The 16,285-nt window shown below is 39.8% G+C and overlaps 1 protein-coding gene across 2 annotated transcripts in view; it reads left to right on the top strand.

The window, feature by feature from the left end:
• The first annotated feature begins 7,352 nt into the window (after positions 1-7,352).
• pitpnc1 (phosphatidylinositol transfer protein, cytoplasmic 1) overlaps positions 7,353-16,285 on the top strand; it is a 68,433-nt gene continuing 59,500 nt past the window's right edge. Inside the window, exon 1 of one of the 2 annotated variants that reach the window (XM_023333861.1) lies at positions 7,353-7,670. In XM_023333861.1, coding sequence (XP_023189629.1) covers positions 7,623-7,670 — 48 coding nt within the window. In that variant the 5' untranslated portion in view covers positions 7,353-7,622. The remainder of the gene's footprint in view (positions 7,671-16,285) is intronic. The other variant, XM_023333862.1, reaches the window with a different exon arrangement.

Genomic DNA, 16,285 nt, shown 5'->3' with positions numbered 1-16,285 from the left:
AGTGACCAATCAGAACAGAGAATCGAATGGCTGGTCAGGTGCCTGAAAGACCCCAGGGGGACGGCTCTGAAAAAATGTTTTTTTTTTTGTAATTTCTGTCAGGCGCAACAAAGGCAGCTTTAGTTTTACAGTTAACTGTACTTTCAGAGTCGTAAAACTTCAAACAGTATGAACAGAGTCCGGCCAATAAATGCACAAATAAGACCAAGATATATAAACATATACTGTATATAATTGTATAAAATATGCAAAAACAAGAAATGTTTAATTAAAATATAAAATACTGCGTATCAATAAAAATATATAATTTTTAATGCAGAACCCATGAGGAAAGAGTATTTACGGCTGGTTAAAATACATGAACATTTTATATAATATGTTAAAATCCACAATTTTAAGATTCTATTCAACGTCAATATCAGTTATAATTCTCTGAAATTTAATGAAACACAATTAACTTGAGTACAAGCAAATGAGAAACCCATACTTATATATATATAAAAAAATGGTTTTGTTGTCACCCAGACTAGAGATCATTTTAAAATTCAGACTTTGAATTTTACACTTGTAAAAGTATAGATTTACTAATGTGTTAAACAGAAATAAAACCAGATCAGTGATTACTTTATTTGCAATGACTGATGGAGTGCCAGAAATTTTAGGCCCCCCTTTTAGGCCCTGTTAGTTTCACAGTGAATGCTTTATTAGTTGAGAATAAAATGAATGCAAAATGTTGAACATTTAGCTTCTTAAAGTACATGCAGCATTGAGAAAGAAAGCCTTCTCGTACCCTTCACCACTAACCTAGCATAATCTCCAAAAGAAGCTTAAACATTGGGAAAATGGCAGTAGGTTCATGTTTTTGTTCTTAGCCATAGCTTTAATTAATTATTAACTTGCCCATTTTGACACTGTACCTTAATAGGAACTTGCACTCTTGTTTCATATGGAGCATTTATGGTTTTATGTAATTCTGAGACATGTCTCTCTTGAGAATAGGAATTTATTTTCTAAATGAGATTTAAACTATATAAATAAAGGTCAAACAAAATCGATTTCTGTTCCAGTCGCGTTCCCGTTCCTTCCAAAGCCTCAATTAGTTAAATCACAATGAAAGCAGTTAGGATTAATGGGATTAATTTCCCTCTGGGATTATTAAAGTATTTTTAACTGAACTGAATTGAACTGAAGCAACAACAAAACGCAAGCACAGCTTTGCAATCAACTTGTGAAAGGATGCGAGCACATGAAGTAAAGCACAGTGCCGTGGCAACAGTCCACCAGCAGGTGTCCTTACATTATCTGAATCTTGTCTGTCTTTGCTCAGCAGCACACTGCAGTGAAATGTTTCCTGCTTGTTGGTGAGAAACTGTCCCACACCAGAGCTACAAACCATTTACTCCCCAAAACACATGCAGAAATCATGCCTGATATGCAGAGTGTGACTCAGTTTCAATGAAAGAATGATGAAATATTTAATTTGGCTATTATTTCAAATTACTTAAGCAAGCTTTTTAGTCAAGAAATGCTAAGGGCGCCAGCCATCCAGGGGCGCCATAAAAGGGGAAAGAAAAAAAAGAAACTTTAACTATTCTTTTTAAAACTTATAGGTAATAATATAATTTCCTAATATGAAAGATTCTACAATCATTTTTCTGCATGGCAAAGATGGCTAAATACTACATGATACTGTGCTTAGCTTCACAGTTCCTGCATACGTTGGACTGATCAAATCTGAGTATTTTCAATATTTTCAGTGTATTTATAACTTATGTTTTGGTGAAGACTTTCTTCTAAGCTAAAAAGAAAATAATAAAAGGCTGTATTTAGTGTAGCCATATATAAATTGGTGAAACAATTGGGGGTGAGGGGCAGATAAAATCTCACCTGGGGTGCCAAAGTGTCTAGGGCCGGCCCTGAACAGAATGATCACAAACTCCATCACTTTTAAAGCCAGCAATTTGAGAAAACATATTTTTTAAAACAACAACAACAACAACAACAAAAACACCAATTTCAAAGAGTTTGCTTGCAGAATCAAGAAGCCGCAGCAAACCCTAGAGAAGCAGCGAGTAAAGGGGTGGGGACCAGAACAACATCTATGTTTATTTTTCTGATTTAATCTGTAAAATTAGACTAAAGCACCCTCAGGAATTTTGTAATACTCCAACACAGCAACAGTTTTTTTTTTAACAGCAATTTTGCCTGAGAAGTTAATTAACCTTTCATTTAAGCTTGAGGCACTTATTTATAGCTTAGCATCATTTCATTAAATGCAACTGCAATCCATTGTATCATTACTGTGTAAAGGTAAATGCGTATACAGGTTGACACTGCAGCATCATATAAAGTAATTACAATGTTTTTTTAATTGCGTTGCCTTCATTTACGATGAACTCTCTGAGGATAAGTTGTGTGTAACAGCATTACATTGGGCAGAAATAGCTCGTACATTCGCCTGTTTACTGAAGATGAGAGTTCAAATTGAAATGCCGGTTCAGAGAGTTTGCCATCCAAGGCAGGAATATATTGTGGAGGGAAAATGCGTGCTGACCAGGCAAAAAGGCAGTTTGTCAGCGTCATTACTGCACAGATTTTGCTGAGTGGATCCAAAAATGTCATTTGTGTCGATAAAATCAGCAGCCCAACCTCTCCTTTAATTAAAACAAACTGTGTCATAACGTGGCAACATCGTTTTCTGTTGTTCTCACGGCAAAGCAGGGCTCTGGGCAAGTAAGCGTGACTTACCGCTGAAATTATAGCGTCGTCCCGAACGCTGGGCCGTTGAGCTCAGCTTTCACGAGTTTTTTCACTGTGAAGCACAGACCAAATTCCTTGTTAACTCCAAGGGTAACGAACAATACAATCGGTGTTACTTTAGAGGCCCCAACATGGCAACATTTTCAAAAACAGGTCAGCAGAATTATGTTGGCTTGTACTAAATCTTCTAAAGTGATGCGACATCAGATGTTTGTTCAGAAACGAAAGAGTGAAGGAGTAGCTTTAGGAAATCTGGCTACAATATTTCACAAATGCACATTCAGTGAAGATAAAACAAAGATAAATCTTTTCTGTGTGTGTAAATCTACTGCTGTAGAGGGAATCCTTTGTGAGTGTATGCACGCGCACGCGTGTGTGTGTGTGTGTGTAGTCAATGGTCCTATGGGACAGGTTTTAGTGATTAATAAGCTACAAATTTAACTAACATCTTCAGTCTTACATGTGATTTTGTTTCCATTTCTGTCAGAGTTTGGGGTTGGTGTTGTTGTGTGCTTTTGTGACTGTTGCTGAGCAGCAGGTTTCCACCAGGGGGCGGAGCTGAGTCTGGAGCAGCAGGTTCATACCCGGGAGGGAAGCTCTCGGCAGGACGCTCCTGCACTTTTACTTGTGTCCCCTGGGTCGGAAGCTTAAACCAAAACATGACAGTTTCTGAGTTGGACCACTGATTTAGTTAAATCACAAAATATATCAGTGTATGTAAACCAGGAGCTTACGTTCACCAAAATCGCATACAGAATGATTATTGGGAACTTCGGATTGGTTAATTCACAGATTTGAGTTCACTGGAGGCACACCTGGAACTAGTTTCTGATATGGGCAACCGCCCATGGCGGCATCTCGCCGGGGGCGCCCGGTCTGCCGCTGCCATCCTCCTTGGATAAGAGCCATGACATGTTTACGTTATAGAAAAAATAAGCAAATGCTTTGTGCATTGGCAGTATAGGCCAATGTTAACGCATTTTAAAAAGCAGATCTACTCCAATCAACAAACAGAAATCTCATTAAATTGTCATGTGATATGTTTGCCTAAATATTCAAAGCAGAGAAGCATCTGTTCCACAGCGTATGGAACAATAGACTGTTTGTGGCTTATGCGTATTATAAAGCACCAAAGCAGAGCCTCAGGGTCATAACTGTCAGTGGTTTCTCATTGTAGCAAATTATGTTTCTTTTGCAAAAGGGTTGATATAATATTTAGAGAGGAGACGGTTTCTGCTGTTGCTGCAGCTGGAAGTCGACATTAAAAACTCACTTCTGTATTTCATTGACACACCGTTCACACATATTATTATATATAAACATAACAGGAAACCCAGTTTTAATGTATTAATTAAAGCAGCAAGCTGTAAGATTAAATCCTTTAGACTGAGTAACTTTGGAGGCAAAATAAAACACAAAAATCACATAAGGTAAAGATTACAGAACAAACGGGACGTCAACGGGACAGGTAAGGAACTGTTTCAGGCACATGAAGCAGAAATGACACAGGTAGCCCAAGCCACAGAAAAAGAACATTACGAACGTACGCAAATCATTCTGCTAATGTCGAAAAAACACAATTTTGTGTTTCCTTTGAATAAGAAATAGAAATAAAATACCATGCTAAGCATGTCTAGATGGTAAATCATCAAAAAATAATGGCAGCAAAGGATGTAAACAGTTACTATGGTCATAATTCAGCCATGGCGTTTGCGCTCATCATCTGTCGGCCATCTTATTCAGGCATTGGTGGAACAAACCCATTATGCTGGGGAGTTGCTACATATCCTGCGTTTTAGGGAAATTGCAGTGTGAGATTTTACAGAAGAGTTACAGATTCAACACGTTCGAATGACACGGCAGTTTATGAATTGTGAGAGGCTGTGAGATCTCTGGAACCAACTGCTCTTTATTGTCTGAAAAAACAACAACAAAACAACAACAAACCATCGTCTTCTTTCTACTTCCTGTCCTCTTTGTCGTTTTTTCTCCAGTAGCAACATCCGGCTGTTGATCACGTGACTCGTGTGATGGGGGAAAAACCTGTTCTGCTGCAGATCTATTTCGATATGTCTGAAAAGCCACCTCAGCACTGTTGCCTTGCAGCAAGAAGGTCCTGGGTTCGATTCCCAGCCCGGGGTCTTTCTGCATGGAGTTTGCATGTTCTCCCTGTGCATGGTGGGTTCTCTCCGGGTACTCTGGCTTCCTCCCACAGTCCAAAAACATGACAGTCAGGTTAATTGGTCTCTCTAAATTCTCCCTAGGTGTGAGTGTGTGTGAATGGTTGTCCTGTATGTCTCTGTTGCCCTGTCCAGGGTGACCCCCGCCTCTCGCCCGGAACGTCAGCTGGAGAGGGACCAGCACCTCCAGACTCCACTAGGGACAAGGGTGTTAGAAAATGGATGGATGGATGGATGAAAAGCCACCTCATCCTAGCTGGAAAACTTTTTACCCCAAAAACATAGTTTTGTTTTGTTTTTTTTTCCCGAAAATTGCAAGGTTTCTAATTAGCAAATTTATTTGCTGAATTTCAATTTGCGCATTTCTATGGCCAATAGAAACGCAGCTACAGTGTTTATTGGAACAGTTTTTTTTTTTTTAAATGCAAATAAATTCTGTGCATTTTTCTTCCCTGACACTACTAACCCGCATATTTATTTTTAAACTGAGCAAACTATTATAACTGTATCTGCAATATCAGTATGTTGTGAATTTGCATAGTGTAAAGTCTCCTGTTCTTATTTGTAAGTTTTCGTAGATTTTCCTACCTTAGTTCGATCTTCTATTTCTCTAACTTGCTTATGGGCTCTCCACTGTGGCACAATAAAGGATATTATAAATAATTTCCTCTATTTCATCTCGAATGCCTTCTGACCGTTTTCCCGATGAGTCAGCGTTTGCAAAAGATGTCGGGAAAACAGAAGTAGGCACATTACGAGGCCAAACAACGAACACCTCTGCGGACATTTGAGCTAAACGCCACTGTCCAAACACCGCTCGATTGTCTGCGCAACGGAATTATGCACGTGCAACACATTAAAGGCAGTGAAACCACAGCAATGAGAAAAGGGGTGTGAAAGCGAGGAAGGGGTGCAGCAGCAGCAGCTGCAGCAGCGAGCTGATGCTTCCTGTGCTGTGGTCTACCAGCGTTTCCATCGCTTCGTGTCTTCGCAGGGGAGAGAGAGAGAAAGCGGGGCCGAAGAGGCTTTTAGTTAACGTGGTTTTATTTTCCGACACCAATGAGAGCTGCTTTCAAGTAGAACAAGTAGAGCTGCGGCGAGAAGAACGCAGAAGAACAAAGGGGGGTGTGGAGGTTGTTTGATTTGACTTTGTACGCAGGACAGGGGGTTCAGTTTCGAAACACTGCTGCGTTCAAAACAAACATTTAATAAGCATACTGGACTTTATTCCTAACGGTACCTCAGAAAAAAAAAAAAAAAGAAAAAGAAAAAAGAAGCGGGGCAGAGGCAATTCACATCCGGGATAGACTCTTCAAAATAAAACAACTTCATAATTTTAGAATGTGGGCTACGCATATGTTGTTTTGTTGTTGTTGTTGGTTTTAATCTTTTAATAATAACTTTATTTTAAGTGTTTTTATATTCTTGACTGATGGCCAGTGGTACAGGGGTTTACATATTTGACAGATTATACTTCTGGCTCAGTAATGATCTGTTTAGGTGTGTTTCTCACCAAGATGAAGTTAATAAAGATTAGCGGTGCAACGATTAATCGGATTAGTTGTGATTAATCGATTTACTGAAATAATCATCAATTAACTTTTGATTAATTGTTAACTGGAGTATACATACTTAAAAAAGGGCCATTTGTTAAAGAACAACACATTCAGAACAGTAATTAAGCCAAATATGTACATTTAAGATAAAAAAACAACACGCCTTCTTCGTCTGTAATTATGTTCCCAAAATTCCTGAAGTGTTATAGTTTTAGCTTCACCCTGGTTCAAAACAAATCTAAGCATCTTTTGCTATTCTGCCATTAATCAGTCAATCAAAAAAAAAAAAAAAAAGCAGAGAACAGATTAGCCATGCACTGTAGCTTTTCACGTGTCAACATAAGAAGTACTTTTTTTTAGCTGTACATGCTACAAGTAATCAATCATTTTATTTACAAAAATAAATTGACATTTTTTTAGTTGTATTGTTTAATTTATTTCTAAATACTGTATTTAAAACGTGTAAGTGGTTAAATGAAATATCTGCAATGTGTCGATTTTTTTAAATCTAATTAACCAATTAATTGGCAGAACTCTCGTTACTAAAATGAACCCTGTTAAAGATGACATTTATTTTTGAATTGACGCTTTTAAATAAGTTGAATTGAATTGTTGTTGTTGTTGTTTTTTTACTTCAATAATTCAATATTATACTTGACCGATTTGTATTTCTACATCCTTACATTCGAACATTTGCTTCGACTAATCCACGAATCCAGAAAAAAAAAAAACCCCAAAAAAACGTCTCTACGTCCGTCGAAGACTCTTATTCCGACGGACCGTCATTCTTCACCTCCGTGTGTGCCCCCAGCTTGACCGGGCCGCCCCCCGCTCTCCATCCTCCCGGCACGGTGGGAGGAGACAACCCCTCCAGAAGCAGCCGAAGCTCCGTTCCTCACGTCACACAAGGCAATGCTGGAGACGCACACAATCCGCTGGTTCCGATGAAAGGAAGAAGTCGAGCGTAACTCGGGCTGTCCATGCGCTGACATCAGACATCGTCCAGATAAGCTCGGCGCTCACACACATCCTGCCGGGGCGGCGGGGAGGGGAAACTCTCTGCGGAGCTGCTACTATTGTGAACACATAGCGGGGGTCGCGTAGAGGGAAGAAGAAGAAGAAGAAGATGTTAATGAAGGAGTACAGGATATGCATGCCCCTCACTGTAGAGGAGGTAAGTTTTTTATTTTATTTTATATTTTTTATTGCGCTCTCCCCTCTTCACACCCCCTCCTCCCCCCACACTCTTCTTGGTTTATTGTCTTTATCTATTTTATTTTTTTTCGTGCACGACTCCAGGGGATTTGTGCGCTTCCCCGGGCGACATCGACAGCTATGAGAGCTCGTCGAGGTTGATTGTATTCCAGACATGTGGCTGAGGAAGGAAGGTTTACACGAAGCATGAGAAATGCTTTCAGATCAACTTGAGGCGCTCCGTTGAATAAAAAAACGTCCCCGTCTCCCTCATGCTGCAGAAAGCCCGAGTTTAAAGAGAGCAGCTCAGCTTTGTCACACATTCATAAAATACTACATCACACACACACACACACACACACACACTCTCTGAGGAGTGTCATCGTTTTCTCAACCCCCCAACCCAACCTTCCTCTCTCTAATTCCAGACTCTGCGGACGCTTGCCTGCAGATTGGATTATTCCTCCCTAAAACTGCAGACAAGTCTTCTCCAGACTCAACTCTGCTCTTTCCCTCCAACTAATTCCTCCTGTGCTGCACTGATTGATTCATTTGCGCGAAACAATGAGCCCACTGTTTTGTGTTCAATCTGATTGGTCTGTTTAATCTCAGGGTTAGAGTCTAAACTTAGCAGCTGGAGATGATTGTTTTTCCTGTCCTGGCATGCATGTAACGGTGCGTTTGGTCAATTATCAGCTCTGCTTCTTCTTCTTCTCTTTCTGTCCATGTCTTCGGTGGTTGAGATGTGTGGGTGTGTGTTGGTTTTCCTACAGCCCAAGGCCGCCGTCAAGTGGATTTACAGTCTGCGCTGTGACACCATGTCAGGCCAGATGTTCGGATAAAAAAGCAGTGATGCTTTTTCTCTGGAAGGGGGAAAAAAATCTATAATTTTGCTGATTAAAAGTTTGATAATAATCAAACTTTTGATAATAATCAAACTTTGGATTATTATCAAAAGTTTGATTATAATCAATAATCTACATATATATATGAATTTTTTCCGCCGAGCGATTTTCGCCACAAACCTGCCAGTTTCCATTTTCCTCAATCGAAGCAGCGATGAAGGCATTACAGTGAGAACCCTCCCTCCCCCGTCTCTCATGAGTTCAAAAGGGAAATGTCATGTTTGTAATACAAAGCTTTGCTAACAGGAATGTGTTCTTGAATACTTCTGCAGTGTGTGTGTGTGTGTAAGACATCACACAGATGTGTTACGTGGGCGCTTGCATTTCTAAACGATTGTTACATTCACAGAAGCAGGCGCTCGGCTTCTGCGCCTGACGCCAAAATCACTTTTGACAAAAAGTGACTCAGGCCATTATTTTAGGAAGGTCTGTTTCTTGGTCTGAAGCATCTCAAAAATGCATTGAGGAATATATAAAAAAACAAAAAAAAAAACTGACATTACAAACTGGAACACGATCAACCAAATGGTCTTTTTAGGAATATGCCAAAAGAAACAAACCGTCACATATGCAGATGAACTTTTTCTTATTAGTTACTTTTATGTATGGCAGACATTTTTGATTTTAAAACCTACTTCTCTTGGAGGGTATGAGATTGTGCTTTTATATATATATATAAAAAAGGCTTGAGAATTAATTATGCTAGTACTAGTTTCAGATTTGAAATGCCTTGCAACTGGCGACTGCCTTTCAAGCAAGGACTTTGAATATCTTGAATATCTTCATTGATTTGATGGGTATTGATGAAGAAGATTATTAACACAATCTTTGGTTTTAAGGAGAGGGTGCTCCAAAGATGAGCCGCCTGCAGGACTGCTGAGAGTTTTAGAGGAACCAGTCATCATGTGTTACCGAGAGTGGTTTGTTGCGCCACATTAAGTTGAGAAGAGAAACCAATGTCTTCTGTTGGCTTTCTGTTGGGGAAGATTTATTTAGTCCCGTTACTCACTTGTGCCTTTCACACACTTCTTCTAAACTTCTTCTGTAAGTTCTTTAAAGTAAAATATTTTAGTACGTGAATTAATTCAGTTTGAGCCCCCATACTTTGGCTCAAAGTGGTATGACAGAGATTTCGCTGTTTTTAATGGACACTGATAAACCTTCAAAAGCGGGCTGAAGAATACTGATAGATGTTTTGTTATCAAGATGAAGTGGACAACTGCTGGACCCAAGCTCTCAACCTGGGAGACTTGCACTATACACTAATACTTAAGGGCCCCTTTCTACTTCAGTGGATGTACAAACCAGGAGCCAGTAGTCAGGGCTCGGTTTAACCGTCTGTCCCAAGATGGATTACGTGTAGCAAGTCAACACAAGGCAAGTAAGCCTGTTTTTGTTTTTGACTGGCTCTATAGCAACCTTTCTGGCCTTTAATCCAGCTGGATGGGCTAGCTTTGCTAACTGTCGGTGTTCTGTCTGTTTCCATGTAAGGAGCGAGTGCTTTCAAGATGAAAGCTGAGACATGCTAACAAGTAATTGTATCGCTTGTTAGCTTGTTAGAGACATGCTAACAATGTGAGGTGCATTGTGTTGGAACTGTACAATACAAATTGTGTTCAGATATGTAATGAATGTTCATTTATTGGAGGGAAATAATGACATGTGACCTTAATTTTCATTTGTCTCCTTCTAGTTGGGATGGAATGAGATTTTGGGATACTAAGACGCCACAGTGTTTCTCATAGTGTATGTCTTGTAAAGCCCAAACCATTAAAATTATCTGTTGAAGTTAGTGTAGTCTGATAATATGGCTTAAAAAATGTGAAGGGAAACGCTTTAAAGTTGGGGTTCTGCAATTGAGACTCGTATTTCGAAGTACAAAAGGAGCTATTTCTTGAGTTACTCTGTTGTGTTGACAGCTGGCTCATAACAGCAACGAGTTAGCCTGGCTAAAAACGGCTGGTTTCGAAAACAGTGAAGAGGTACCCATCAACTTTTATTCAGTTGACAACATTATGAATGCTTGACCGGGAAAAACAAGTGTAAGAGACAAAATTTTATTTATTGAGCCTATTTAAGCCTATGTAAGCACCACAACTGGCTAACCATTAGCTAACAATGCTAAAGTTAGCATCTCCTTCAAAACTTCCTCCTTGTGCTAAACCAAATGGCTGTTTCAGTGTTTCTTTGGACTGATGTGACCAGATTGAGGTCAAAATGTAATACTTTCTAAAAAATAATTAAACGTTTATACTGTCCTTAAACACAAATTGAGAGTTTCCATTATTTTTATAGGCCGTAGGCTAAGTAAACAAGCATAAAAACAAGCTAGTCAAACTTGAAATGGCATATTCGAAACTAATTACTGATTTTTCAAAATATATTATTCATAAAACCTTTTCTCTATTTGTGAAATTAAACAAACAGCATGGCTTTTCCTCAAATGCTTAAACCTCATCTTGTTCCGATGAATCCAGTGTCACTTATTATTTTTTCTTGCGAGCTGCATTGTTACACCCGTTCCTTGTACATATTTTATATGAAGAAGAAACTTTTGGGTTTTTTTAATTTTACTTCCACAGTCATGTCTCACGATGCTCCTCATGTGTCCTGAAATGTTTGATCGTGATTTTTTATTTTTTCCCATCACTGTGCCTGTCATACCTGTAACATGCCGATATAACTTCCCGACTCTATAATTGCTAGAGGAAGGAAATAAAAAGAACACTTCCTTTTACAACGCAAGTGAAACTTTGACCCCGCGGAAGCAAACTTCCAGAAATCAGTTTGATTGTTCAGCTGTCAAGAGTTTGATGGTGGTTCTGGGAAATGCCTGTACTGGAGCCAGAAAGTAAGAAGCTCTCCAGCAGATGTATTGGAATTGGGAATGGTGTGTGTTGGTGTCTCCTAGGTGACAAGAAAGCTGAAGGTTTACATATAAATCATCTAATAAATGATACGGCTGGCTTTTATATCTGAAAACCCCCCCAAAACAAAACAAAACAAAAAAAAAAAACGGGAGATAAGTCCAGTTTGGATGAGTCCCAGAAAGCATAGCGTCATTACTTGTTTACAGTTGGTACTCCTCTGGGAAATTTACTGTAGAAGAGGCAGCTATTTTTTTTATATATATTTATTTTTTCCCCCCTTCTGTGCTCTTATCACTGCTGCACACATTGCAGCGAGTTTCATCCCTCCTCTTCTAAAGGGCGAGTCAAAGTTTCCTGCTTGTCCGAAAACAAAAGGAAAGAGCAGTTGATGAAGTTGAAGATGGAGCGCCGGGGCGGATAACCAGGGACGTGCAACGGTGACCTCTTATGTGTAAGGGAAGGTGAAGAGGGGACAAAAAAAAAAAGGACGGCAGAGAGCGGGGAGGGGTAAAGGTCATGCAGGCAGTTCTGGGAGATTTTGTTTTTCTTTGAAGCTCTCCGGGGTTGAGCGTTAGTACAGCGTGTGTGTGTGTGTGTGCACTCAAAGTCGGAGTCACGGGTATATGTGGGGTCACGTCTCTTTTTGTGCATTGTCTTTGGGAGAAGATTAGCGTGTGCTGCTGGGCCGCGTTGCGTCATCGCATCCCTGCTCGGCCGCAGATGTCGGAGTGGCTTTCTGTGCTGTGTTTACACGACGTTTAATAAAGACGGCGCTCGCAGAAGGAGTCCTCAGACGTGCGAGAGCCGTCCCGAGTGTTTCGATGGTCTTGTCCCTCTTAGTCATCTTTGGGCGTGCGGGTGACGTAAAAGAGCTGCCCTTTTGTCGCCGCGCTCCAGAATTTCCTTCATTCCTGCTGGATTATTATGAAAGTTTTTTTTCTTTTCTTTTTTTAAATGGAAATATGCGTGTTTTCCATTACGGGTTATGATCTGTGCCCTGCCTTTTATTGGTTCTGTATGGATTCAAGTTAAGGCAATGAAATGGAAGATGTTTTCCTACACATCAGAGGTCACATTTAAGAACCAGAACATGTAGAAATCTTAAAATCATGAAAAGATAAGTCAATTAAAAATACACAAGAAGAGGCTTTAAAGAGGTTTGCGGGTTTTTGTTTGAATTATAAACTGTCTTGCCTGAACACAACTAACAAGGAAAGCTTGAGAAACGATGACGCATGCCCTTTTAGAGAAATGGTTTTCCACTTTCGGGTTATGTTAAGCCCTGGAGCTGCATTTGAAAGTATTCCCTGTTAAATGTTTACAAGCCGCATTCTGTGCTCCCTAATACGCAAACATTTGCTCGTGTTAACTTTTACAATTCACGGGGTATTAAGAAAAGTAGCCTCATAAGTTTCAGGGATTTCACTCATTGCTCAGTCACTCTTTTTTTTTTTTGAGTATTGGTTTAAAGTTCCACCTCAGAAGATTTAGCGGTAACCGCACCACTTGAACAAGAAATAATCCTTCTGCTTTTCAAGTACTCCGAGAATAACTTTGCTCTGTTCTTTTGCAGGCAGAGTCATTCATCAGAAACAGTCCTTTTTTTCTTTTTTTCTTGGCAAGGATCAGGAGGCGATGCATCACAGGAGAGTAGCAGTCGACGTGCTACTCTCTCGTTTCTGATGTTACGTCTTTCCACCGCTGCACCAATTCTCTCTCGCTCTGCCCTTTCCTTTTGTCCGACACTCTCTTCAAGAAAACCTTGAGAATGCAAGCAGTGTTTTCACAAGCCCGACTCATAAATCGCCCTCATGAGCTGCACCCTCGCTTATAACCGTGGCCTTTGTCGATGAATCAGGGAAGTTTTAGAGCAACCAGAATTTCATGCTCAGTTAGCTTCAGGTCACTAAGGTGATCACAATGGGACAGGATAGAGGCAGTGGAAAAGAAAGAGATCTTGAGTGTTTCATTTTGTCATTCAGCCTTGACGGGGAGGAACGAGGTGTATTCATTCATGAAAGAGTTGAACATCTGTGTGTTTTGAGTGGGCCTATTGAAGTTAATGCCCTTTTTCTTACGTGGTTGGTTTAGTGTCAGCTGTGGCATTAGCTCAGGTTTCTCTAAAACTATGGAGCGTCTAAGTCGCTAAAGTTAAGTCATGTCAACGGTGAGTACCAGAAAATACAAGCGTGCCCATATTTAAACCGTAATAACTAGAGATGCACCAAGCAAAATCTTTCAGGCCGATACAGCTCTTCCTTCCTAAAGGCTGCAGGGTTAAGGAGCATCCCAGGATCTACACAATCAAATTGGCTTAAGTCTGAAACCTTTATCTGATTTTTTTTTAATTAAACTCCAAAGAAGTTGCATCAAATTAAAGTACACGCTTTTGGTCAAAATGTTCATAGGACAGAAACAGTGGGAGTTGTTAGTTTTGGTCCATTTAGTCAATAAGAAAATAAATATATATATATATAAATATTTTTTTAAGCACAGATTAATAAAAGACTATAATTGTAATAATTTCAATCCAGCTTTGAAATCCCGCAGTGATGATTTTCTTTTTAAGTACAAGCGTTTGTTGGAGTGGTATTAGCAGACTGAGATAATGGACAGGTTTATTTGCGGTGGGTTGACTAAGTAAATGGGAGGATGTGTGGCTGGCTGCTTGGATGAATGGCCGGATGGCGGGCTGGAGCGGCACCTGGGTCGCTGGCTCCGGCCAACATTTTTCAACGCATTAGCATCCCTGCGAGTGTCGAGCATCATTTTATGCCTTCGCTGTTGGGTGTTAAGCAGCACACCTGCAGCGCTGTAGCTGGCTTTTCTATTTTTTTTTTTTGTAGAAAAAAAAGAGAAAAAGAAAGCCATTAGTCTACATCAGTTCATCCACAAAGGTGCAGTCAAAGCCCAATTGCCCAGTGGTTGTGGATTTTGAAAAAGAGATGAAAAGAAAAATAATAATGTTTTGCTTTGTATGAATAATTATTTGTCATATAGAAACCTGAAAGTGATCATTGTTGTAGACGTTGTACTGGCTCCTGAGCGTGACGTACGCAGCACTCCCTTTCGTGGGGCAAGGCATTATTGACTGACTTGGGTTAAGTGCAGGCGTCTCTTTCCACTGTGTACTCAGTCATGTGGGAGGGGAAAAAATATCAACAATTGCCGGTTTGTTTAAAACATCCTTTTAACAACGACCTTTCAACTTCGTTGGTTGCCATGTTTCCATTGTAGAGCGCGTTTCCTTGGTGTGGGTTGGTAATTTGAATTATCTATGGGTGCAGAGAGCTGAAACTCTGCGAGGAAAAATATGGTGCAACCCATCATGAAAATCTTGGTGACTAAATTGGACAATAAAAACTGTTGGTCCGGATGAAGATGGAAGCGTGAAGGTTGCAACTTCGCGACTTCTAGAAATTTCTAAATTCTATTTTCCCCCAAATTCAAGGGATCGACATAGCATGATCGACAACACGCAATTCTGTCAGCAAATGTTTGGTCAGTGAGAGTTTATCGGGTCTTGCTGCATCATTGGTTCCACTGGGTTAGCAGAGATGTTTTTTTTACTTGAGTGTATGGAAAGTAGATAAAGCTTCAGTTGTACACTTAGGAAAAGGTAAGGTTACCTGCTGTTGTTTGAACAGGACCCTAGTCTTTGGCTTTGCACTTTGTACTTAGTCTTCTTTGACTGGAAACTTTGTTTTGGGACAAAATTCTGGGCTGCACCCCACGTCCGCAGAAACTGATTGACCATTTTTGACTAGTGCGGCCTTTCTTCTTTTTTTTTTTTGCCATCTGGTATACAAGAAAAAGCCGTGATTTAATCAACATCCCATTTACTGCCATTTACTCTTCTAGAGGAAACCATCATGGGTTGTGACGGGTCATTATCCTCGGAGGAAAACTATTCTCATTTCCTAGATGATGGGTGTGTGTTTTGACTTTGTGCCTGTGTCTATATCTATATTGACCTATTGGGGGTGGGAGGGAATATAGATTGCATAACATAAGAGCTACATAGGATCATCATTCTGTTTTAACTGGCACACTTTCAGTCAGGTTTACCTGTAAAACGTCACGGTACGTTATGTGGAAAACCTTCATTTTTATGTTTTCTCTTTGAATTACGTTTGTTGGTTTCGTTGTTTTTCATTTCACATACACAGTAATTATGTTTTATTTGAAGTAAAGGCATTCATGTGCCGCATCCTCTTTGGATCCATGTGCAGGAATGAAACAGGCTTATGTTTAGCTGCTCCCAACCCCCATTATCTCTTTCCTCCACTAACGAACAGCATGAGGGATAAAAACATTTTTCTACCAGCAGTCACAGTCTGAAGGCGGCTGCTGAATCGGTAAAACATGTGCTGAAAATGGAATCGCAGCAGGTGATTATTTAAACCAAAATGTCTTCTTTTTTTTTTTTCATGTATCTGTTTTGAAACCTCTTACTGTGGGTTCATATTCTGTATCTCCATGCTTGCTGGGAAAAAAACCCTAAAATATCCTTTTTCCATCCTGATGGTACACCATGACTCAAGAGTAGAGGATATATTTTGTATATTTTCACAAAGGAAATTAAATACAGTGGGGAAATGTACATATTTGATTTGCCCCTATTCCCCCCCCCCTTTTTCCTACTTGCATAGAGTAGAGAGGTTTGTAATTTTCATCGCAGGCACACCTCAGCAGGGAGCGACAGAATCTTAAAAAAGAATATTAAAAACCTAATTGCATTATTTCTTATTTTATTATAAAAAATAAGAATTTGAATACCTACAAACTAGCAAGAACTCTGGCTCTCATAGAACTGGCCC

This window comes from Xiphophorus maculatus, chromosome 5 (assembly GCF_002775205.1).
Source record: "Xiphophorus maculatus strain JP 163 A chromosome 5, X_maculatus-5.0-male, whole genome shotgun sequence".
NCBI classification, from domain to species: domain Eukaryota; kingdom Metazoa; phylum Chordata; class Actinopteri; order Cyprinodontiformes; family Poeciliidae; genus Xiphophorus; species Xiphophorus maculatus.
This window is presented reverse-complemented; position numbering and strand designations above follow the sequence as displayed.